The 26138-nt window shown below is 39.1% G+C and overlaps 1 protein-coding gene across 1 annotated transcript; it reads right to left on the bottom strand.

Annotated features, from left to right (window-relative positions):
* Positions 1-24848, bottom strand: LOC142850640 (uncharacterized). Its single transcript, XM_075974579.1, is given in 5 exon segments — positions 1-585; positions 588-1576; positions 2696-2756; positions 2953-3079; positions 24761-24848. Coding segments are annotated over 5 exon segments (1446 nt in total). The 5' UTR covers positions 24764-24848; the 3' UTR covers positions 1-319.
* Between the last annotated feature and the right edge of the window lie 1290 nt (positions 24849-26138).

Genomic DNA, 26138 nt, shown 5'->3' with positions numbered 1-26138 from the left:
CATGCAAATGCTTTACCACAATGATTACATTCATAGAGTTTATCTCCAATGTGTAATCTTTTATGCACTTGTAGAGTACTATGAAGTGCAAAAGTTTTACCACTCTCATTATATTCATAGGGTTTCTCTCCAGCATGTGTTATTCATGTCTTTGAAGATGACTATGATACACAAAGATTTTACCACACTAATTATATACCTAATGTTTCTCTCTAGTATGGGATTTTTTTATGCTTTTGGAGGTTAATGTGACATGCAAAGGCTTTATCCCATTGATTACATTCATAGGGTTTCTCTCCAGTATGGCTTCTTTCATGCCTTAGAAGATGACTTGCTGTGCAAGGGTTTTACCACACTGATTACATTCATAGGGTTTCTCTCCAGTCTGGGCCCTTTTATGTGTTAGGAGACTACTGTGATGTGCAAAGGCTTTACCACACTGATTACATTCATAGGGTTTCTCTCCAGTATGGGTTCTTTCATGTCTTCGGAGACTACTGTGACGTGCAAAGGCTATACCACATTGATTACATTCATAGGGTTTCTCTCCAGTATGAGTTCTTTCATGTCTTCGGAGACTACTGCATGTGCAAAGACTCTACCACACTGATTACATTCATAGGGTTTCTCTCCAGTATGGGTTCTTTCATGTCTTCGGAGACTACTGTGACGTGCAAAGGCTTTACCACACTGATTACATTCATAGGGTTTCTCTCCAGTATGAGTTCTTTCATGTCTTCGGAGACTACTGTGACGTGCAAAGGCTTTACCACACTGATTACATTCATAGAGTTTCTCTGCAGTATGCATTCTTTCATAAATTTGCAGATGACTGTGACGTGCAAAGGCTTTACCACACTGATTACATTCGTGGAATTTCTCTCCAGTATGAGTTTTTTCATGTTTTTGGAGACTACTGTGGCATGCAAAGGCTTTACCACACTGATTACATTCATAGGGTTTCTCTCCAGTATGGGTTCTTTCATGTCTTCGAAGACTACTGTGACACGCAAAGGCTTTACCACACTGATTACATTCATAGGGTTTCTCTCCAGTATGGGTTCTTTCATGTTTTCGGAAACTACTGCAATGTGCAAAGGCTTTTCCACACTGATTACATTCATAGGGTTTCTCTCCAGTATGGGTTCTTTCATGTTTTCGGAGATTACTGTGACACGCAAAGGCTTTACCACACTGATTACATTCATAGGGTTTCTCTCCAGTATGGGTTCTTTCATGATTTTGTAGACGACTGTGTTCTGCAAAGGCTTTACCACACTGGTTACATTCATAGGGCTTCTCTCCAGTATGTGTTCTTTTATGCCTTTGAAGATTACTGTGATATGCAAAGGTTTTGCCACACTGACTACATTCATAGGGCTTCTCTCCAATGTATAGTATTTTATGCATTTGAAGATGACTGTGATGTGAAATGGCTTTATCACACTCATTTCCTTCAAAAGTTTTCAATCTAGGATGTGTTTTTCCATGCCTGTGAAGATGACTGTCACATTCAAAGGTTTTAACACATTGAGGATATACAGAAGTTTTCTCTCTAGTTTGACCTTTTTCATGCCTACAATGATAATGGTACATATGAAAGCATTACTACATTTAATACATTGGTGAATATTTTTATCTGTTTAAATTAATTTTACAACTTAATACTATTTTAAAGAGGAATTATATGTTAAAGTTTATCGCCATGTTTACAATCTTGTTTTTCCCCTTCATTAATGCTTGCATTTCATCTTTGAACATATCTGATAACAGCCTTTAACACATGGTTAACATTTACAGAATTTTTTTTCTGTATGAGAATTTTCATGTATTTGAAGAGAATTGAAAAAAACTCAGAGCTTTACCACTCTTATTGCATTCATAAAGTTTCCTATACTGTGAGTGATACTACATTTGCTAAGTGAACTAGGACAAACAGAAGTATTTATACAGTCCTAGTACCCATGGTGCTTTTCTGAAATGTGAGATTGTTGATATATTAACAATGAGGCTATAAAACTAATTACTTGTATACTTTTACATCAAATTCAACAAGTATACTCAACATGGGAACTGCTATATATCTTCTATTTGTTCTGAGAGAGAGGTATGTTATATCTTTTCACATCCCTCTGTTCATGTGGCTTGTTTCCAGAGTAACATATGATATACCTAGTAAAGGAAGAATAACAAACATAAGGTTTTCCCCCATTGAGTTTTACCAGTTTGACTTTCTGTCCTCATAGACTTTTGGTATCTGGATTAAGGACTCTCCACAAAAGCTGCCCCTTGATTCATGATTCTAACTGTCCCCTCACTAAACTTAACACAGTCACAAGTATATGGGTTAAACTACTTTTTCGATGGACTATTAATGTAATAGTTTTAGAGGCATACTTATCACCTTTTCAAAATGTCTGTCTTTTATAATATGAATATGAAATAAATGGATTGACAACTTCATAGTATAGCTCTCATATTATGATTCAAAAGGTAATATACGTTAAGACATTGTTTCCTTGAATTCTTTCTTAAATGCAGTTCACCTATCTGAAATTAAGGTATATGATTTTGTGAGAATTTAATAATCATCAACACACTTTATTATTTACACTGTGGCTTTTGTTTAAAATATATAGAATACATTACAAATTCTTCAGAGTTACATTTGTATCACCTTATACATGAAAATTACCTTTCATGTCTTCTAGAACTTTGACAATGTTCTTGAATATTATGGTCTTCCCAACCGTATCCTAAAATATAGTGCCAGAAAAATGTATGTTATATATTTAAAATTGTAAAAAATTTAGTTGCCATTCAAAGCAAACCTTACAACCATGCCTGATTTATTTACCCCATTATTCTTTCTCAATCATATTACAAAATAGTACCATTAATCAATGAACGGTTGTCCCCTTATTTGAAACATGAAAGATAATTCAGTCTTACTTATAGCAGTGAGGTTTCTGTAGGTCTCCAGCATCACATATTTGTAGAGACTCTTCTGGGAAGGATCCAGCAAAGTCCACTCTTCCCAAGTGAAGTCAACATGCACGTCATCATAGGTCACTGAATTCTAAAATATACCATACATGTGCACAACAGAATGCATGATTTTGACAACACTGTAAATGTATCCATCTTTGACAGTATAGTCATGTAATTCTGATGCTCCCCATACTTATTTCATGACATGGACATCATAATTTAATCACCAAGTCACTTTAGAAGCAAACTGAATTGGAGGTTCACCTATGTCATTTTTGAACCCTTTGAATGGGATATCACCTTGCAAGAGAAATGTCTACTGACCAACAATGAAAGATACATAAACAGAACAGTACAGAGTACAGATAAGAGAAATTGTATGAATGAGTAATTCCTAACTACAAAAAAGAAAAATAAGATGAAAAAGCTGGATGCATTGAATCATGCCTCTAATTCTTGCACTCAAAAGGCAGAGGCATGTATATCTATCTGCCTCTGCGTTGAATACAGTCCATGCAATCACTTATAGGACAGTGAGAAATACACATTAAATACCTGTTTCACATGAAAAAAAATCAATCAAACAATAAAGATAGAAATAACTCACAGGTTTTTGCTGAAGTTTCTACAAAGAGTTATGCATGCATTAAACTCTTTATTCATCTACAAGAAACCGGAAGTGCCACAATTTAAACTGCAAGATATATAAGATTTTACTAAAAAAAAGCACTGTGTGTTTAAAAAGTTATGAATGGACAAATGGAAACAATAGCAATTAATATGCTGATTACAAATAATCAACACAGAGCAGGAAAGATGGCTCAACACTAAAGAGTCCTTCTGTTCTTCTATACAGGTGAGCTCACTAATATGGGAGATCATAACTATCCATTATTCCAAGTTCAGGGTTTCTAGTAGCATCTTTTGATCAATGTAAGGACCAGGTACTCACATTGTGCATATCCATGTATACAGGTAAAATTCTCTTTTTAAAATAAAAATTCAAAACAAACAAAACAGGCAGGAAGAAGGTTATGCACCTGCAATCCAATTACTCAGAAGGCACAGGTAGTATTAATGTCATGAATACATACCATGCTAAGAAACATAATGATACCCTCTGTCAAATTTTAAAATTGAAAATATGGGTGAAGTTCAGTACAACAGCATATGCTTTATAGGAACAAAAGCATCATACAACAATATAAAAACAAAAAAAAAAAACAGGAATACTGGCCCACCTTTCATCCCAGCACTTGGAAGTCAGAGTCAGAGGATCTCTGAGTTTGAAGCTAGCCTGGTATGTTGAGCTACTTTCAGGACAGCTAGGGCTACACAGACAAACCTTGTCTTCAAAAATAAACAAACAAAAATGAAAACAGTAGGCTACCAAACCACCTTAGCACCAAATGGCAATTAATTCTACTGATTCTTATGTGATTTAGTGATAGAGTTTATGATGGTGGGGAAGTTATGACAGCAACAGAAGTAAGCTGACTGATTAGTTTCAAGTACAACACAGTAGGCACAAAGAACAGGAAATGGGTTGAAGCTATAGAAACTCATATTGTGGGATTCCCCTCTGTAAGCTGTGATTATCACTGGTTAATAAAGGAACTGCTTAGGTAGGTAGGGAAAACTAAACTGAGTGTTGGGAGGAAGAAGGTGGAGTCAGAAAAAAGTCATGTAGCCCTGCTGGAGACAGAGACTGAGAACTTTACCTGGTAAGCACAGCCACATGGCGATACACAGATTAAATTAATATGTAAGAGCTAGCCAATAAGAAGCTAGAGGCAATGGGCTATGCAGTGATTTATTAATACAGTTTCTGTTTGGTTATTTTGGGGCTGAGCAGCTGGGAACTAACAAGTGGCTTTCCACAACAAACTCGTGCCCACATGGCCAACTAAAATCCACTTAAAATCTTAGAGAGCTTGGGAAGGAATTGTAAACACTAAAAAATGAAGTTTAGCTGCATTTATTCCCCCAAATGGGCTTTGCTTACTGGTGACATGCTACAACTCCTTTAAGAGAGGTTTTCCTGATTTAGAGGTAACAGAAAAAAAGCTATGCCATTTTGAAATGCCAGCTTTCTGGGCTGTGCTGCCCACGCAAACTTTTGACTCTTTCTGGAGGACTGGCTGTGTGGTCTGTGAGCAGATTGCTAATGGCAACTTAGACCCCCTGTGTGCCTGAAAACGGGGCAACATACACAGCTCTCGGAAGAAGCAAACATGCCTCTGTCATGTTGGACTGGGTGAAGCAAGCAGGCAGGCCGTATTTGCCCTACCAATGGCACAGCATAAGTTCATAAGAAGTGCTTAGCATTTTAAGAAGCACTCCTGAACAGTAAAGAATTACAGATACACAATAGGACAGATTCATAAATAACAGACCTCTAAATGAGACATAGTGTGTTTAAAAACTATACATAGGCTTGGGAGAGAAAAGAAAAAAATAGTTACATAAAGAAGTAAATGGATTATAAAAAAATGAAACAAAATCTTTAAAGAGACAGAGTACACTCATAAATTAAAGGAGTAAAGATAATAAATAAATATTAAAGAGTAATAGAATAAAAATAAGCCACATAAAGAAGGACTATACACAGAGTGTGTGGATTATGTATATTATTGTGTTTTCTTTGAACTTTTTGACTGTAAAGGAGCTAAGTAACCAACATGTATACTTTAAAGGTATCATATCTTCAGAATTTGGGTCTAAGAATTAGTTGCTTTGGGAAAGAGGTGCTTTTGTTTCAACAGAGGATGAGTACCTGTGGCTTGATGAATCAAGACTACCCAAAAGGTCACTGTGAACATCCCCAAAAAATTACTTCACCAAATAAAAAGCAGGAAGCAGTTTGGAGAGAACTATGCCCATATACCCAAATACAGTTCATAGATGTTTGTTTATATTTAAATGGGGATATGCTATAGAGATTTGCATTGGCATGGATCTTGGTTTATTCATACAAATTTAAGAACAATTTTATTATATGTATTTCTGCTCTTGACTAAGGTATTGTATTTGTGCAGCTCATTTAAAAATGTAATGTGTAATTAAAAATATAGGTAAATAGAGAGTCGTCTATATAGTAATAGTCAAGTTTGTAGTAATGTTCATTGATTTTCTAGACTACAGAGATGTATTTCAGATAGATAGGGATTTGTCCAATCTTTCAGAGATTTTCACAATATGGCATTTAAAATGTTTTAAGAGCTTAAGACTTTTCATGACAATGAGACACATCTGCTCCTGGCTGATGTGGGAGTGTCATATATCAATCTGTTGATTTCATTGGTTAAGCAATAAAGAAACTGTTTGGCCCTCATAGGTTAAAACATAGGTGGGAGGAGTAAACAGAACAGAAGGCTGGGAGAAAGAAGCTGAGTCAGAGAGTCGTCATGATTCTCCCACTCCAGGCAGACGCAGGTTAAGATCATTCCTGGTAAGCCAGCTCGTGGGCTACAGCAGATTATTAGAAATAGGCTAGTCCAGGTGCGAGAGCTAGCCTAGAAGAGGTTAGATAGAAATGGGCCAAGCGGTGTTTAAAAGAATACAGTTTCCGTGTAATTATTTCGGGGCATATGCTAAAGCTAGCCGTGCGGGCGGCCAGGTGCCAGGAAAGTAGCCCACCGCTCTTATTTCAACATATAGATAGGGATTTGTCCAATCTTTCAGAGACTTTCATAATATGGCATTTAAAATGTTTTAAGAGCTTAAGACTTTTCATGACAATGAGACACATCTGCTCCTGGCAGCACCAATCTACTTCAAGAGGATGATGGCCATCGAAGAGTCTCCTTATGGAGTTTGTTAGACATTTGGGCAAGAAACTGCTCTTGCCTGGACTGCTTGATGAACTGGACATGCAAAACCCATGGAGAAATGACTCCTGAACTTGCCTAAGGGTAAGATGATTCTTCGGGGTTCCTGATTCATGAAAGAGTCTGCTAGACATTCTGCAGGACTCAAAAGAAAGCATCTGGTGGACGCTTCCATTGTAATGCAGAACAGGTCTTCAAATTTCCTGCTTCATGAAAAAGTCTGCTGGATACTATAGGCCTGTGGGCTGAAGATTGAATGCCCCAACAATACAGAAGAACTTTGAGTGACTGTCTGGGCAAAAAACTGTCTCTCTCATTTCTAGAGTTTCAGACATTATTACAAAATACTTCCTGTTTACTTAGGTAATATTGTATCCTTCTGTGGTCTTTGATGGAGTTGAAAATTTATAGTTATAGTTTTTCTTAGTTATGATTTAAAAAAAGTAGATATATTTTTTTTTTGATTTTTGAGACAGGGTTTCTCCATAGCTTTTTTTTTTTTTTGGTTTCTGTCCTGGAACTAGCTCTTGTAGACCAGGCTGGCCTCAAACTCACAGAGATCCGCCTGCCTCAGCCTCCTGAGTGCTGGGATTAAAGGCGTGCGGCACCACCACCCGGCTCAGATATAAATATTTTAACTGTAATTCTTGCATGATATCTGTTTTGTGATTTGTAATTGTACTATGTTAAAATTAAAACCTTTCTTTTCATTTATACAGAAAAGGGGAGGTGATGTGGGATTCCCCTCTGCATGTTGTGATTATCATTGTTTAATAAAGAAACTGCTTTGTGCCTATAGCAGAGCTATAGGGCAGAACTTAGGTAGGTGCGTAAAACTAAAATGAATGCAGAGTCAGAGAGAAGTTATGTAGCCCAGCCAGAGACAGATGCTAGAAACTTTACCCAGTAAGCCACAGCCACATAGCAATACACAGATTAATAGAAATGGGTTAAATTAAAATGTAAAAGTTAGCCAATAAGAAGCTAGAGCATATGGGCCAAGCAGTGATATAATTAATAGTTTCTGTTAGATTATTTTGGGGCTAAGCAGCTGGGAACAAACAAACAGCTCTCTTTACTACGTCATATCATATCCTCAATGAGAAATTTCATCCAGAAAGGCTCCTCCTATTAATGGTTTCACACGCAATCAAATAAAAGTTACCAAGAAGAGGCACATGTTAAAATGCATCTTCCTATTTGGGAGGTTTTTCATTCAATCAATTACATTCTGACCTGGATCACTATAGGCTCCTGGTCATCCATGAAGAAAATTAATTTAGTCACTTCAATGATACTCATAGTCTACAATAGCCCCTAACTGTTCAAATGTTCAAAGTCTCTTCTGATGCTTAAAACAATCTCTTGACAGTGATTTATTGACAGAGGTTTCTCTCCAGTCTGGTCCCACAGTTATTCAGTCCCAAAGAAACACACAGAGGTCTACATTACTTATAAACTGGTTGGCCTATTAGCTCAGGTTTCTTATTAACTGATTCTTACATCTTACATTAGTACATAATTTGTGTCTGTGTTAGCCACATGGCTTGGTACCTTTTATCAGTGAAGCATTCTCATCTTACTTCCTCTATGTCTGGGTGACAACTGCAGACTGAGCTTTCCTCTTCCCAGAATTCTCCTGTTCTGGTCACCCCACCTATCCTTCCTGCCTGGTTACTGGTCAATCAGCATTTTATTAAACCAATACAAGTGACAAATCTTTACAAGGTACAAGACCATTGTCCCACAGCAAGTAACATCTTGTAAAAATCAGAAAACAACTTACATCTTTCCAACATACAATGGTATAGAATACCATTTACACTCCAAAATAGAGAAATGGAGACATAGTGATGGAAGATTGAACCAAGCCAAGACTGAAGCACGACAGGACAGACATCAAATCCTGTAGCTCTGCCTCAGATGCACAAGGCTTCAGTTTCAAAGGGCTTATATGGCCCTATCCATGCATCTTCTCATACATCTCTCTCTTTGGTTACTTCCACTCCCTACATTCAGCTAGTTCTCCATAGAATATGTCTTATAGTTTAGGCATCTCAATATCATGTGGTATCAAACTGAAACCTAGTTTGTATCAAAATACAACCCTGGCTATTCTGGAATATTATTGTAAGATGTGTTATATTTGTTTATGTTGTGAAACAATTGTTTCAATGATGCAAATATGTGTTGCATTCTTTTATGCATTCTTATTCTGTGAAGCTGTGATACTGGGCTGGTCTAAAATACCTGTTTGGCCTAATGATCAGTCAATAGCTTGGTAGGAAAAAATATGAAGGGCTGGCAGACAGAGAGAATAAATAGGAGGAGAAATCTCAGAGGCAAAAAGGAAGGATGACCAAGAAAAGGAGAGGAAAGCATGGGTCAGCCACTCAGCTACACAGCAAGCCACAGAGTAAGAAGTTTAAAAGTGTATTCAGAATAGAGAAAGATAAAAGCCCAGAGACAAAAGGTAGATGGGACAATTAGTTAAGAAAAGCTGGCTATAGCCTGGCCACCAGGACAGGAACCAAAAGCTACGGAGAAACCCTGTCTCGAAAAATCAAAAAAAAAAAAAAAAGCTGGCTAGAAATAAGACAACCTAAGACCAGGAATTTATAAGAAATAATAAACCTCAGTGTATGTCATTTTTTTGAGAGATGGGTATCAGGCACCCAAAAGAGTAAAAACAACAACAACAACAATAGGTTTCATCCTCACAGCTTCATGAAATGAACTCTCACAATCTCTTCACTGGGTTTCTGACTCTGCTAAACATGGATGCCAGTAACAATGCTGAATTGTAACCACAAACTAAAAACCCATTACCTTAAATTTTGACTCTTGTTTCCAGGACCAGCACATGATGAATGGTCCTGAAAAGTTTAACTTCTTAACTGATAGACACTAACACACTTGGCCACAGGTGTAGCAGAATTTGTAAGAAGTTGCTTCCTAGGACTAGGAATCACTTTGCTTATTTTTTACATAAATTGAAGGTTTATGTGGATGGAGTTTTACTCTTGGAGCACCTTGCTAGACTTCCATTCTATGGCAAGGACCTTCTCTATAATAGTAATAAACTCCTTGAATATTCCTGCTTCTTCCAGTAATTGGCTGCCACCTGAAACTACCTTTTCATTTTCATTTATTTCAGCACCTCTTGTTTTCTTTTTACTGTAGACCTGAATGAATCATCAGTAATAAACATCCAACAGAGTCAATACTTCATTTAAGGAATTAGCCCATTATTTTTTAATTGTGCTTTACTAAATTTCCAGGTTATAGGCAGATAAAGAAAGATTTTGTAGCTAAACTACCACATAAATGACCTCAAACTTAATCTGCTATGGAGTCTATCATTTCCAACTGAAATCCTATGATCTCAATTGTTGTAAGGAGAGGGCCGCTTATTCATCCCGGCAGCCCAGCTATCTTAGACCTAAAATAACCACACAAAAACTGTATTAATTAAAACGCTGCTTGGTCATTAGCTCTAACTTCTGATTGGCTAACTCTTACATATTAGTTTAACCCATCCCCAATAATCTGTGTACTGCCACGTGGCAGTGGATTACCAGCAAGATTCTAACCAGTGTCTGTCTCAGGTGGAGGATCCATGGCTTCTTTCTCTCTGCCCTTCTTCCCAGTATTCAGTTCTGTCCCCCCCACACACACACACACACAACTAAGTTCTGCCCTATCAAAAGGTCAAGGCACATTCTTTATTCATTTAGGGTAATCTCAGCACACAGTGGGGACTCCCACATCACTCAATCTCTACTCTCTGGTATTCCTCTTAAGATTTACATCTACTTGGTCCTATAAGAACAGAAATTAAATAAAGACTTCACAATTATCACAAAATTACCACAAAGTGACCCTTAAACTGTTGTTTCTGACCCTCCAGCTACTAGCCCCATGCTCTAGAGCCCTCTCTGAAAAAAAAAGAGATGATCTACTGCTATGGTTCTGCAGCCCCTTAGACTTCCTGGTGTTTTCAGGTAAACCCAGCCCCACTGATGCCCAATCCCAAAACAATATAGAACAATATCTGCTTCCTGCCAAATGGATTATAGCACAAGATATAGATTCTTCTCTATCTAGCTGCCCAAAATCATACACACCTACTAAACCTCTGCAGTTCAGAAACTCCCTTTGTTCCCTGGCACTAAGCATCACTGAATCATACCATTGCAGCTGGCTATAGCAGAAAGTTAGAAACATTTTAATCATGCATTGCTAAAAGACAATCAACATCATGATAGTTCTACCAGCTTTTAAACTATTTGAAAATTTATAAGACAAATTTGAAAGTAGACTGCAATATTCAGAACTTCTAGAAACCAGATTATCAGTTTTCAAATCTGTCTTCCCACTGCACACCAAAAGTATCATTCTGTGTGTACACTGGACAGTGATATTTCAAGCATAATAGCCTACCATGCGAGGGCTGCAGAGTCACCCTCACCCCAGGAAATCCATACATGGAGAGGCTCAGAGGACAAGGAGCACTTCCCAGGTGATTACATAGAGCAACAGAACCACAGCCTGGCCCATGGTCCATCCAAATCCCAGCAGAAATGACAACTCAACAGACCTTCTCTGAACACCCTACACTTGCTATAGCATAGCTTGTGGTCTTCCTTAAAACTCATCATGACAAAAGTAGAGAAGAATTCTGGAAAGAACCTGCAAGCTACCTGCCACTATTATTCCTGATTGCTAAGCCTTTCCAGAGTGCCTCATTGGCTAAGGCCACCCTACTGGGCCTCAGAATATTATCAGGTCCCATAATGGGTGATCAGAGATCAAATGTCTCTGATAGAACAGAACTTCCTGTTCTGCCCTTCCAGGCCAGTAGACAGGGCCCTAGTCCAGAAAGTTTGTATTTTAGTAGAGATTCATCTACTTTCCTAGAGCATACCCTGTTCCTCATCCAAAGCACAGGGTCCTTTGTATGAACATTCCATTACACACTCAATGTGCAGTACAGCCAACCGATCGCCTCATACCTGGGAAATCCTGCAGCCAAACACAGGTCACATTCACAATTTTTGTTAAAAAGAAGCCATGAATTAGGTAAGGCTTGGAGACAGGAAAGAGAATGTGGATATGATATAGTTATAATCTCAAAAAATTATTTTGAAAAGTTGAAACAGGATTTATGGCCATGTGCTTCAGAAACTAGGGATTTATATTAGAGAATATCAAAGATTTCTCAAACCTTTTATCTCAGGGTATATATTCAAAATCAGTAAAATAACAGTCATGTTAGGCAGGGCCACATTTTACTCAGGTCTATTTTGGCTGAACTACTCTAACTATAGCAATTTGGTTTCATTATAAGTCTCGTTTTTTATCCAGATTCTGGATTGCTTGGTCTGTGGACAACAAGAAATGACCATCTGGACATTTATGGAGCACCTACAATTGATTACCTGGTTCTGCAATGCTAATCTCAACTACTGTTGAAGTAGGAAAGTTATATACCACTATCCTGTCTCTCCCGTCTGCACTGCGGATCTACCAGCTTCAAGCTTTGTCTCTGCACTCAGTTCTTGCACAAATGCCTCTTCATCTATAATTATACACTAAAAGTCAGAGAGACTGGAGGTCATTCATTAGCTGGCTTATTTTTCCTTCTCACTGAACAGTCAAGGCCCAGTCCTGAAGAAGCTGAAGGACTATCTACCCAGCACTGGACAACAGAGGCAGGATTAGGTTTTCAAAGCAATTCTCAATTACACAGTGTGAGGCAACAATATCACAAGCTCATAGTCTCCAATGCCAAGATGTCAGAGCCTCTCCCATACTCAATAAAGCTCAGAGGCCAAGTGCAACTACCCAGTTACCACAAAGAACAATAGAAACTGTTTGTCTCATGGTCCATCCCTGTCCAAGCAACTATGAGAGCTCAGCCAACCTGCTCTTTTTGGTCTGGAGACAGTCGCCTTTGGGCAAAGCAATGCCCATGCCTCAACCACTGACTGACAAGATATATAGTATCCAGAAATGGATAAACAGGACTGTCAAATCTAGCCAAGACAATGTAAGATGGTTTTGAAATTTTTCTTGCCTTTGAAAATGGTCTGTCAGTTATTCTAGGTCTTAGCCAAAGTTGGTTGCTTCAATGTTGCAAATGAGACTTTAGGTGATTGCCCAGGTAGCCAGTTGTCTCTGTCATTTGTTGCACATTTTGGAAGTTGCTTGATTGAACTACCTACTTACTCAAGTAATATTATTCACCATCTTGGATCCTCGATGGAGTTGAAGACTAGATAATTGTAGTTACTTTCCTCTCATGACCTGGCCAAGTTATTTATCTTACAAGACCTAAATTAAATAGGATAGGATAATTATGGAATGTATTTGTTCTTATAGTATATAATTTTGTATTAGGCTTAGAACTCTCTTATTTAAAGAAAAGGGGAAGGTGCTGTAGGAAGTATTACAGCTTGTATTTGCCTGCCTACTGGGGCATGGTCTCTTATACTGTTTATGGGGAGGTCAAAGGTACATGTGCCCCTGCTCTCTAGTTCCCCTTGCTCCTTTCCCACTGGCTGCTCCTTTGGATTTTGTGATTCAACCGGTCAAGTGAAGAATTCTGATTTGTGAATTTTCCCCTAAAGAAATAACTATCTATTCCTTGATTCTGAGATAATGTAGAGTTTCTTTGAAGCAGGTTCCCCGTGACACTTGTGGCAGATTCCCCGTGGCACTTTCTGGTGGACTTAGGCCAGTCCTGTGACAGGTTCATTTCACCTTCCACCAAAAGGAGTCATGACCCACCAGGTTGAGAATCACTGCTCTAAACTGATATAAATAGATGAATAAATAAACAGCACTTTAAAAATTTAATGAAATTCAAAAACTGGGAAACAGTAGAAAATAGAAACAAAAAGATTTTAGCAGCCATGCCTTTGAAGAAAATGAAATCTAAAAACAATAACTAATAATTGACTTCTTAAAATAATAAAAAAAAAACAATTAAACACTCATTTATACTGATTTTCAAAGTAGGCACTTCCCTGGTAGAGAAAATGTCATTAAGAAGAAAGTGCATGACTTTGTTCCATGTAAAATGTTAGCTGCTGAGTATTGTAAGCTGACACATGAAGTTACGGCCAAAGGATTGTATCTCAGACATCTGAGCTGACTTCCCTGTGTCAACCAGGACTGAAGATATCTGCATGGGAGAGTTCACTAGTTAGAAACTAAATACTTAGTGGTTCAGGCTATCCTCCTTAACTGTACACCCACCAGTGTCTGTCTTCATGCACATGGAAGGAATTGATGTACAATGGGAAATTACACAGAAAGTCACACACTGTGCCCCATCAGGTCCTTCTTGTAATGGATATCCCTGCAGCCCACAGCCTTAAACTTCAGTCTAAGACCTAGCTATTGTCCAGTGTGTTTACCCCCTCCACTGTACACAGTACACTGTTCCTACTTTTCTGGGTTGAAGGGAGAAGCTATGCTCCACATGCAAATCCTTTTACTGTTATCGCAATGGACAGTCCCACTGTATGACTCAAACTGGTAATTTTAGAGCTCTGTGATGCGGCATACTTGTAATCCAAAAATTTATGGTACTTAGCCATGAAGATAGCAAGGACAATGTCCTGTGGAGCTACAGACAGGATTCAAGTTCACCTCAGTCAGCACAGGGGACACTGAGACACATCTGCTTTCCTAAGAGCTGAAAAATGCAGCTGTCCTAGAATTATTATACTCTCCTGGCACACAAGGTTGTGACCCCATAATGGCCCCAGGAGCAGCAGGTCAGATGCCTTTGATAGGGAAGTGGGTCTTCTGGCTGGTTTTAAATTATGGTTGTCTCATTTGTTATAGGAATGTACCTTAATGGCTGATTAATCCTAGTGAACAAACATTTGCATCTCATGTTAGTAATCTCTAACAGGCATGGTGCGCATGCTATGCATTTTTGGGTATTTGGGATGCAACCCTCCCTCACTTAAATTCTACTTTGTGTGACTTAATGACTCCTAAGAACCAGTAAATCCTCATACCATTAATTTTTATCAACTATACTCTTCTATATCACAGTTTAACAGCAGAGTGCTACTCTACACAGGAGAAACCATTTACATGCCGTACAAAATTAACTACAGATGAATCCCAAACACCATCATCTGCGGTTCCTGATGCACTGCTCTGTGCAGACACAGCCCAAGCAGTGAAGTGGTTCAGAGGCTGCCAGCATAGAGTGGCAAGGATTATTTAGGACTACTGAGGCAGGAAGACGCTAAACTCTGTGTCTATCCGCTGGCTCCCACCCAATTAGTGGAGGGCCAAACCAACGCTGCGAGCTTCAGTGGGCCACTTCACTTGGTTTGACAACATTGGCCCCTTGCTTGCCAAACCCAGGCACTCCTCCCATCTGTGGAGAGCAACCCCTCACTCACCATGGCACAGCCACCAAGCTAACTAACAGGCTCTCTGCCAGCAAGGGATCCCAAGGCGCAGTGCATGAGAGAGCTGAACCAGAAAGGAAGTCTGGCTCCAGGAAGAACCCTCCCATCTGACTGGCAGGTCTGATGGAGCGTCTGATTGGCTGGTGAGGTCTGAGTGACGGGACCAGGTGGGGCAGAGAGGACTAAGCACTGTGGTGGAAGACTAGAGAGAAGGTAAATTCCACATAAGTGGCTATGGGAAAGATGTTGTACAGGCTGGGTGGAGACATTTCTGTGTGGCTGCTTTTGGTAACTTCTATTGCACTGAAGAGACACATGACCACAGCAATACTTTGTTGTTGTTGTTGTTGTTGTCTTTTTCGGAGACAGGATTTCTCTGTAGCTTTGAAGCCTGTCCTGGAACTAGCTCTTGTACACCAGGCTAGCCTCTAACACACAGAGACCCACCCGCCTCTGTCTCCCAAGTGCTAGGATTAAAGGCACGTGCCACCACCAACTAGCTGACCACAGCAACACTTATAAAGAAAACATTTGATTGGAGCTGGCTTACAGCTTCAGAGGGTTTTGTCCGTTATCATCATGATGGGAAGAATGGTAGATGCAGACAGAAATGGTGATGGAGAAAGAGCTGATAGTTCTCCATCCATATCAGCAGGCAGCAGAAAGTGACTATGACATACCTACTCCAACAAAGCCATATCTCCTAATAGTATGATTCTCCAAGGAACTTGGGGGTTATTTTGATTCAAACAACCATAGAATCAAAACCCTTGTATCTTTTCAACCATGCTGAATAAGTAATCTCAGTAAACTCATTGATTTCCCAGGATGGACTTTGGTGAAACTGTATTTTTTATCTTCATTGGGACTTATGGTTATGAGATAGACATTGCTTCCTCCCCATCCATGCTGGAGAAAATTCTCACAACTGATCATAAACATATTCATTAGTGTTCCTATTTCTCATGGTATTAGAAAAAGGAAGCAGTACATAAAAGAACATATTAGAAGAATATAAATGTGTCAATTACCTTAGTTTTTAAAGAAAGAACTTATATAAATAACATGAAGACTGGATGGCTTCAGAATAAAGAAGACTAGAAAGGTTTTGCAAGCTATGAAGGTCTGAGTAAGTTGTTTAAGGTACATCAAAAACAGGATTTAGAGGTCATATATTTATTAAATATGACAAGGTCAAATCTCAACTGTTTCAAGGACTGACTAAAATGTATGTCAGGTAAAGTTTATTGAGTTGTATCTGGTTATTGAAAAATTAAAAGTAGTTAAAATTACACAACTGGTGAAAAACCAATCTTCTAGGTGTTTAATCATCATTCTTAGAGGCTATTCTAATGTGGTTAGGGGGATAAAAGGGGAACTATTTCTCCCATTTCCATACAAGATCAGTGAGGTTCCTAGGAACAAAGGCCATTGATTATTTATTCTCCTGTTCATGGAGGCCATGGAGAACATACTCAATGAATCTGAAACATTATCAAGTCTACAAAATAAAGATCAATGTGGGAAAGATTTCCTCAATGTGTCAAGGAAGCCATAGTACATAAAGCAAAGCTTTTGAGTCATCCTCACATTGATGGACAACTGATAAAAGAGAGACTTGAAGAGTCTGAAATTCCTTCCAAGCACAAGTGACCTCGAAAGACTTGTTGCTCAACTGGCCTTGACAACACAGAAAGAAAGATTAACTTTTGCCACCTGCATTGGTCTTCAGTACTCAAGAAGAAAGTTCATCAAAGGATAAGAGAATTGGTAACAACACAAAGGATCACACTCTACAGACATTAGATGTAAGTATACATGAGATGATATTTAGATAGCAAATCTTACTAATATTTTCTTCTTGATAAAAAGATGTTGTCCAGATATGAGACATCAGACCTTGGCTCCTGGGACACCTTCCCACAGCAAAGGACAGGGCATTTATTGTTTTAATATTCAAATTAAACTATGCTAAATACCTCCTCTCTCTATATCCAGAAGCCATGTGGGAAGGACATCATGCTGACTTTTGGCTGATAAAATGGGTATACAAGGGTGTGAAAGTTGGTTGTGGGCTCATCCCTCTGGAGACCGACTCTAGAAGTTAAATGGAAACCTCTAACAGATGGAAGCTATTGTGAGCCCATCAAGAATGTCATATGGACTTTGAACATTTTCGTGCTTCCCAAACAGTAAAGGAATTCCTTTTCTGTCTTCATCTGAGAGTTTGGTCTTTAAGAGAGGTTCAGTGGAAGGGTATCACAGTACTGCCTCCTGACAACCCAAATTCAACTGGAAGAAACCAGATCAAGTCATTGCTTCAACCCCATAATGGTAGTTAGTGTTACCTCTTCAGAGGGAGGTGAAATAAGAACTGGAGGGAGAAATCAACTATACAATGCAGGGTAACAAAAAAAGCTAACACTCATGGCTCTCTATTGGCTTCCTCATAGCTTGCAATCTACTTCCATCTTGTGCTCCTGATTGCCAGGCTTGCCCAGAGTACCTCAGTAGCTAGAACTGCCCAGCTGAGCCTCAAGACTGTTAACAGTTTCCCTACTAGATGAGCAGAAATTAAATGACTAATACCCTGTCTCGAAACACCAAATAAATAAATAAGCCAGCACAGCTCTTCCCAGCTCTGTCATTACACCCTAGGGGAACACAGAGCTCTAGTCTGCAAAATTTATATTTTAGTAGAAACTCTTCCAGTCTCTCAGAGCACTTCCTGTTCCTCTTCCATGATATGGTGTCCCTTGTGTGTGTGTTCTATTACAGAGTCACTAACCAGTGCAATCAATGCTTTCCCTCATAGCTCAGATGTCCTGAAGCCAAACATAGGTCACATTCAAAGAGTAACTCTTGATAAAGCAAAATTCATGATTTTTCTAATTACTGGAAAGTCTTAGAGGCAAGAAAGAGATGATGGAAATAATGTAATTATAAGCCAAAAAACTAATCTAAAATGGTCAAACAGATCATGTGCTCCAAAATTTAGTAATTTATATTAGAGCACACCAAGTATTAGTTTCACATTTTATCTCAAGCTGCCCATCTTAATATGTAAAATAACAGGTTTTTTTTTTTAGGCAAGGCCACACCATTTATCCAGTTCTATTTTGGTTAGATTAGTGTAACTACTGTAATTGGTTTCATAAATTTGGTTCTTTATCCAGATTCTTGATTCCTTACTCTGTGGATGCAAGAAATGGCCAGTCAGAATATTCAGCAATCATCTATTATTGATTACCTCACTAGTTACTTCTAATGTGAACTACAGTCTAGGGGGGAAAGCTTTCATTTTCCTCTTTCCCATCCCTCTCTGTGCTGTGACTACACCTGCTTTATGTCAATGAACTCAATTCTTACATGGGTCCTTCATTTGCAATAAAATCCAGAGAAGTTGGAGGACACTCATTTATTCATCTATTTTCCTTCTCACTAACCACTTAAGGCCCAGCCCTGAAGCAGTTGCAGGACTTTCTTTTCAGCACTGGGCAGAAGAAGGAGGATTAGGTGTTCAAAGCAATTCTCAACTAAATAGTATGAGAAAGGTAATCTCTATAAATTCAAGAGCCACTCTGCTCTACAAAGCTAGTTGCAGGACATTCAAGACTACACAAAGAAACCCTGTCTTGAACAACAAAAAAGTACTAATTTAGTTGTCTGTGATGTGCCGAACTATAATTCAGGTACACTGGAGACAAGGTGGCCAAATCTCTTTGATATTCTACAAGATCCTAGTCTGTACAGTGAATACCGGGACAGTCAGAGATTCATAATGAGGCTATTCTTTAAGATAAAATTAAAAAATTATTAATAAAGTAATAAACTTGATATTTTTGGTGTGACTAATTTGGTACAGTGATGAAGATATAAGGTGTTTAATTTATCCTTGGGGTCCTAACAGGTTTAGATAGATGGCAAGGGATATACACAACTAAGTTAATATAACTAAGTAACATAATAAAAGCTTTCCCATCTCTAAAACACTCCCCAAACCTCAGCTCCTGTCTCTCCTGTAAGGTGGCCAGATAAGGAGTAAATGTTTCTTCAGTAGAGACAGTCTCACCTGGAGAAGTCAGTCTTTTTCCACAGTGAAATTCCCAGGAAAACTCAAATTTTATAGTGTCTGTTATTTCACTAGTTGTTAGCCAAAGGGAGAAATTTAAATGTATCCTGGAATATCCTTATTCTTGCCAGGCAGGCAAGTGTTGAGGATTGATGGGGTGGAGACTAAAAAGCTTTATGTTCCCATGGAGACTGCAAAATGGGGGCTGTAGAATACTGCCACTGACAGTTACATTGCCAAAAAAGTAAATAGTGGAAGACCTGGAGGTGGCTGACCCACCATAGTAGAGTGGATACAGAGCACAGATGGTGCCAACTTGCCCTCAAGCACACCCTATGCACTGCACTTAAGCATCTGACCCTTGGGCTTTTGCAAGGCTCCATCCCTAACAATTCTTTCAACCTCCACAGCTCTTTGTAAATATCTGATTAGCTTAGCCTTACAGTGACTTCAGCTCAAGTCTCAGGATCTCCCCCAAAACATGGATGTCATCCGGTCACCACCATTCAAAACTCCTAACTGAAGGTTTAGTAGGCCTCAGGGAAGCACAATATGAATCCTATTTAGATACGTCAGACTTCATGCCTGCAAATTCCTTTCCTCTCCTTCACAGGAGACAAAAACTCAAGCTGGGGTCTGACTGACATGTGAGCTTACGGCTCAAATTGTCACCTATTTACCACATTGCAGACAAAACATTCTTTTGGCTTTGGGTAAATGGTCAACCATCTTTTAAAAGACTTTTATTGTCATTTTCCCTCCTGATCATTTTAGTATTTTACCCTCATTTTATGGAGTTTTGGATTCAGAAAATTCTTTACGCACCAAGTCTAAGCTTCTGATATAATCAATCTTTTATTTCTTCTGGGTCATCAGGACTGAGGTAAAGATGATCTTAGATCAGTCATTCACACCTTACTGCTATTAATAACATGTTCATGTGGGCTGAGTAGAAGGCTCAGCACTTAGAACACTGGCTGCTCATTACTAGGACCTGACTTTGATTTCCAGTACCTACAAGATAGCTCATTAACTGTCTATACCTCCAGTTACAGGGGATCAGACACCATCTTTTGGTACCACTGGTACCTGGCATTCTTTTTTAAGATGCATGTAGAAAACATTTTTAACATATGGAATCACGTACATATCTTTCTTTTCACCATTTGCATATCTGGTGCCCTAAGAGGCCAGAAGAATGCACCAGATCTCCAGGACTTGGAAATACAAAACTTGGGTACACAAGAGAAGCAGTGGTACAGAGTCAACTATCCAGGTCCCAAATATGTCATTATAATACTGAAGGTGAAGAGTTGCAGTGCTCCTTCTGTCTCCTATCACTTGAATGTCAGGAAAGTTCCTCTGGATGGTTGTCAAAGGACCCAATGGATTTCTATACCTCTGTGAATGGACTTTCTATATTACTCCTTATTTTTATTGTTAACACAGTTCTTTTGATGTGAGCAAAAATAACAAAAAGTTTGTTGAAACCTATCAGAGTCTATTCACACTATATTAAGAAAATTTCCATAATGAGATATGATTTTTTTCTTTTTGGAATTCTTTTGAAACAGGATATGTTCACATAGCCATGGCTGCCCTGGAATTCACTATGGGAACAAATCTGGCCTCAAACTCACAGAGATTGGCCCAACACAGTCTCCCAAGTTCTGGGATTGCAGCCATGAACCTGTAATTCCAGCTGAGGTGTGTGTTTTTAAAGACCTATCATTGAATTAGAAAATGAATGGGAAAAGTAAGATTTAAAAAAGAGCAACATTGTTTAGATGGACAGTAATATTTCTTAAAATTCTACAATTTAAATGTGCAAGCCATTTATTATATGATTGATAATTGGGTTATTTTCTTTGTTTTATTAATTTTATCTAACCAAGTCTAGGAACTCCAATGGAGGAGATCAGAGCCAGAGAGCTTTACAACCCCAAGTCAGGAACCTCTGCAAGAGCAGATCCAGACCAGGGACATTTACAGAAAGAAGTCTGAGCAAACAACCTAGGCTAGAGCAGGCCCAAGACAACAAACTCCATAGGAGTGGAGCAAATTCTGGGAGCACTGAGTGACCTCCAGGAACACAGAGTGATCAACAGGGTATCTAGAACCATGGCACTGACTGTACCATGAGAAACAACCATTTGAGCCTTGAATTCACTGGTACCTAGATTACCCACTGAATCATAGACAGCCCCAACCACACCAATTAGAGGAAAAGATGAGTACACAAGGTAAAAACAAATGCAACACCACAAAGAGCAACACAACACCAGTAAAATCTAGAGTCCCTACAACAGCAAGACTTGAACAACCAAATATAGATGAAGAAGAAGAAAATGACCTGAAAAATAACTTCAGGAGAAAGTTTGAAACTCTTAAAGAGGAAATGAGAAATTCCCACAAAGAAAATGAAGGAAAAGACAAAAAAAATGGAACATATCAGCAAATCCCTTTAAAAAATAAACCAAGAAGAAGGAATCAAACATATGAAAAAAAACTATTCAAGACTTGAAAACTGAAATAGAGACAATAAAAAAACACAAGCCAAGGGAATTATAGAAGCAGGAATCATGAGAAAACAATCAGGAACCACAAATGCAAGCATAAACAGCAAAATACAAGAGATGGAAGAGAGAATCTCAAGATAGTAGTAGACTCATCAGTTAAAGAAAACAATAAATCTAACAAAAGCTTAATCCAAAATATCCAGGAAAATTGGGACCTGCTCTTCCTGAACTGGGGATAGTCACCTTTGGGCAAAGAAATGCCCATGCCTCAACCACTGACTGACAAGATATATAGTATCCAGAAATGGATAAACAAGACTGCCAAATCTTGCCAACACAGGGTAAGACAGTTTTGAAAATTTTCTTGCTTTTGAAAATGGTCTGTCAGTTACTCTGGGTCTTAGCCAAAGTTGGTTGCTTCAACGTTGTAAATGAGACTTTGGGTGATTGCCCAGGTAGCCAGTTGTCTTTGTCATTTATTGCACATTTTGGAGGTTGCTTGATTGCACTTCCTACTTATTCAAGTAATATTATTCAGTTTCGGATCCTTGATGGGGTTGAAGACTAGATAATTGTAGTTACTTTCCTCTCATGACTTGGCCAAGTTATTTATCTTACAAGATCTAAATTAATTAGCATAGGATAATTATTGAATGTATTTATTCTTATTGTATATAATTTTGTATTAGGCTTGGAACTCCTTATTTAAAGAAAAGGGGGAGGTGCTGTAAGAAGTATTACAGCTTGTATTTGCCTGCCTACTGGGGCATCGCCTATTATACTGTTTATGGGAAAGCCAAAGGTGCATGCACCCCTGCTTTCTAGTTCCACTTGCTCCTTTCCTGCTGGCAGCTCTTTTGGATTTTGTGATTCAACAGGTCAAGTGGAGAATTCTGATTTTTGAGTTTTTCCCTAAATAAATAAATACCTATTCCTTGATTCTGAGATAATGTGGAATTTCTTTTAAGAGGGTTCCCTGCGGCACTTTCTGATGGTCTTAGGCCAGTCCTGTGATAGGTTCATTTGACCTCCCCAAAAGGAGTCATGACCCACCAGGTTGAGAATCACTGCTCTAAACTGATACAAATAGGTGAATAAATAACAGCACTTAAAAAATGGAATGAAATTCAAAAACTGGGAAACAGTAGAAAATAGAAACAAAAAGATTATAGCAGTCATGCCTTTGAAGAAAATAAAATCTAAAAATGAAAACCAATAATTGACTTCTTAAAATGATAAAAAAAAATAATTGAACACTCAGTTATACTGATTTTGAAACAGAGTAGGTACTTCCCTGGTAGGGAGAATGCCATTAATAAGAGGATGCATGACTTTGTCCCATGTAAAAGGTTAGCTGCTGAGTGTTGTAAGCTGACACATGAGTTACAGCCAATGGACTGCGTCTCAGACATCTGAGATGACTTCCCTGTGTCAACCAGGACAGAACATATCTGCATAAGAGAGTTCACTAATTGGAAACTAAATACTTAGTAGTTCAGGCTATCCTCCTGTAGAAGGAGCTGCGGGCCGCTTCCCACCACCCAGCTACCAGCCACTGGCTAGCTTAGCCCCAGAATAATTACACGGAAACTGTATTCTTTTAAACACTGCTTGGCCCATTAGCTTTAGCCTCTTACTAGCTAACTCTAACCCACTGCCATCATCCTCCCTAAACTGTACACCCACAGGTGTCTGTCTTCATGCACATGGAAGGAATTGATGTACAATGGGAAATTACACAGAAAGTCACACACTGTGCCCCATCAGGTCCTTCTTGTAATGGATATCCCTGCAGCCCACAGCCTTAAACTTCAGTCTAAGACCTAGCTATTGTCCAGTGTGTTTACCCCCTCCATTGTACACAGTACACCATTCTGACTTTTCTGGGCTGAAGGGAGAAGCCATGCTCCACATGCAAATCCTTTTACTATTATCGCAATGGACAGTCCCACTGTATGACTCAAACTGGTAATTTTAGAGCTCTGTGGAGCAGCATACTTGTAATCCAAAATTTATTACGGGGCTACAGACAGGATCCAAGTTCACCTCAATCATCACAGGGGACACTGAGTCACAACTGCTTTCCTAAGAGCTGAAAAATGCAGCTGTCCTAGAATTATTATACTCTCCTGGTACACAAGGTTGTGACCCCATAATGGCCCCGGAGCAGTCAAATGCCTTTGATAGGGAAGTGGGTCTTCTGGCTAGTTTTAAATTATGGTTGTCTCATTTGTTATAGGAATGTACTTTAATGGCTGATTAATCCTGGTGAACAAACATTTGCATCTCATGCTAGTAATCTCTAACAGGCATGGTACGCATGCTATGTATTTTGGGGTATTTGGGATGCAGTCCTCCCTCACTTAAATTCTACTTTGTGTCACTTACTGACTCCTAAGAACCAGTAAATCCTCATACCATAATTTTTATCAACTATACTCTTCTACATCACAGTTTAGTAGTGGAGCGCTACTCTACATAGGAGAAACCGTTTACAAGCCGCATGAAATTAACTACAGACGGATCCTAAACCTAAATGTTAAAAGCGCAGAACATCTGAAGACCCAGGAGAGACCAGGAGTCTCCGCGTTTGGCGAATGTGGTGATACGACGATATAAGCTCAACGGACACCACCTTCTGCGGCTCCTGACGCTCTGCTCCTTGCAGACACAGCCCGGGCAGTGAAGTGATTCAGAGGCTGCCAGCAGAGAGTTGCAAGGATCACTTAGGACTACTGAGGCAGGAAGACGCTAAACTGTCTGTCCGCTGGCTCCACCCAGCCAGTGGAGGACCCCACACAGGCCGCGAGCCTCAGCGGGCCGCTCCACCTCCGCTTGGCGACACTGGCCCCTCGCTTGCCAAGCCCAGCCACTCCTCCCGTCTGTGGAGAGCAACCCCTCACTCACCATGGTGCCGCTGCTGAGCTGACAGGCTCTCTGCCGACAAGGGAGCCCAAGGTGGAGAGCTGAACCAGAAAGGAAGTCTGGCTCCCGGAAGAACCCTCCCATCTGACTGGCTGGTCTGCTGGAGGATCTGATTGGCTGGTGAGGTCTGAGTGACGGGACCAGGTGGAGTAGGAGGGACTCAGCACCATGGTCAGCAGTGGCTTCTAACCTAAAGACAGACCTGTCCCAGATTGGCTAGAGATTTATGCCAAATTCAACAGCAAGTCTCTTACTAATGTAAATCAATGGGTTCAGTTTTCAAAGGAAGTATACAAATTCAGAAAGAGGCCAATCAGACAAAATAGCACAAGAGGAACATTGGGTATATTAAATTTCATTTTTTAAGATGCATGACGAAAACCTTTTTATTATATGAACTCACATACATATCTTTCTTTTCACCATTTGAATTTCTGGTGCCCCAAGAGGCCAGAAAAATGCACCAGATTTCCAGGACCTGTAAATACAGGAAGCTCTGACCAATCTGAGGTGGGTGCTAGGAATGAAACTTGGGTACACAAGAGGAGTAACGGTACAGAGTTAACTATCAAGGTCCCAAATATGTCATTATAATCCTGAAGATGAAGAGTTGTAGTGCTCCTATCACCATTTAATATGTGCTCAATAATTGGGTTATTTTCTTTGATTATCTTTGCATGTAAAAATGTTTGAACTGTGTGTGAATACACCTGTGCCATGATGTGTATGTAGCACTGAGAGGATAACTCACAGGTGTTTTTTACCCACTTCTTCTATGTGAGTTGTAGTGATGAAACCTAGGAATTCTTTTGACTGCAATTGACCTCAATTGCACTTATTCAGGATTAAAAATTATTTATATATATGCTCATGTAGGCGTGTGCATATGTCACTGCCAAGTTTAGAAATAAGAGAAAACTTGTAGAGTAATATGGGTCACCCAGAGATAGAACACAGGTCGTCAGGCTTAGCAGTAACCAATTTTAATGAATGAGGCAATTAACTATCATTCAATTGTGGTTCTAAGAAAGTGTTATAAACAAATATTGTTTAATCCCCAGGAAAAACAAATTTTAAAAAATGTGTGGTCATACAAATATCTTCCTTTGCAAAGGGGATTTATTATTCAATTTATCCTATGTTCCTCTATCCTTGTGTGAAATTATTTACAATTTGAAGATAAGACAATTGTTTCCTATTATAATATTACTACTAATAATCTTATTTGAGGACTAGTGAGATGGCTCAGTGGGAAAGATCTGTGGCGTGCAAGGCTGGAAAACTGATCTTGATCATCATATTAAGAGGACCAAAAGTAGAAACTGCAAAGTTGTCTTCTGGTCTCCACATATCTGCATTG

The sequence above is a fragment of the Microtus pennsylvanicus genome, chromosome 5, assembly GCF_037038515.1.
Source record: "Microtus pennsylvanicus isolate mMicPen1 chromosome 5, mMicPen1.hap1, whole genome shotgun sequence".
Lineage (NCBI taxonomy): Eukaryota > Metazoa > Chordata > Mammalia > Rodentia > Cricetidae > Microtus > Microtus pennsylvanicus.
The sequence above is the reverse complement of the archived record's forward strand: the minus strand, read 5'-3'. Positions and strand labels throughout refer to the sequence as shown.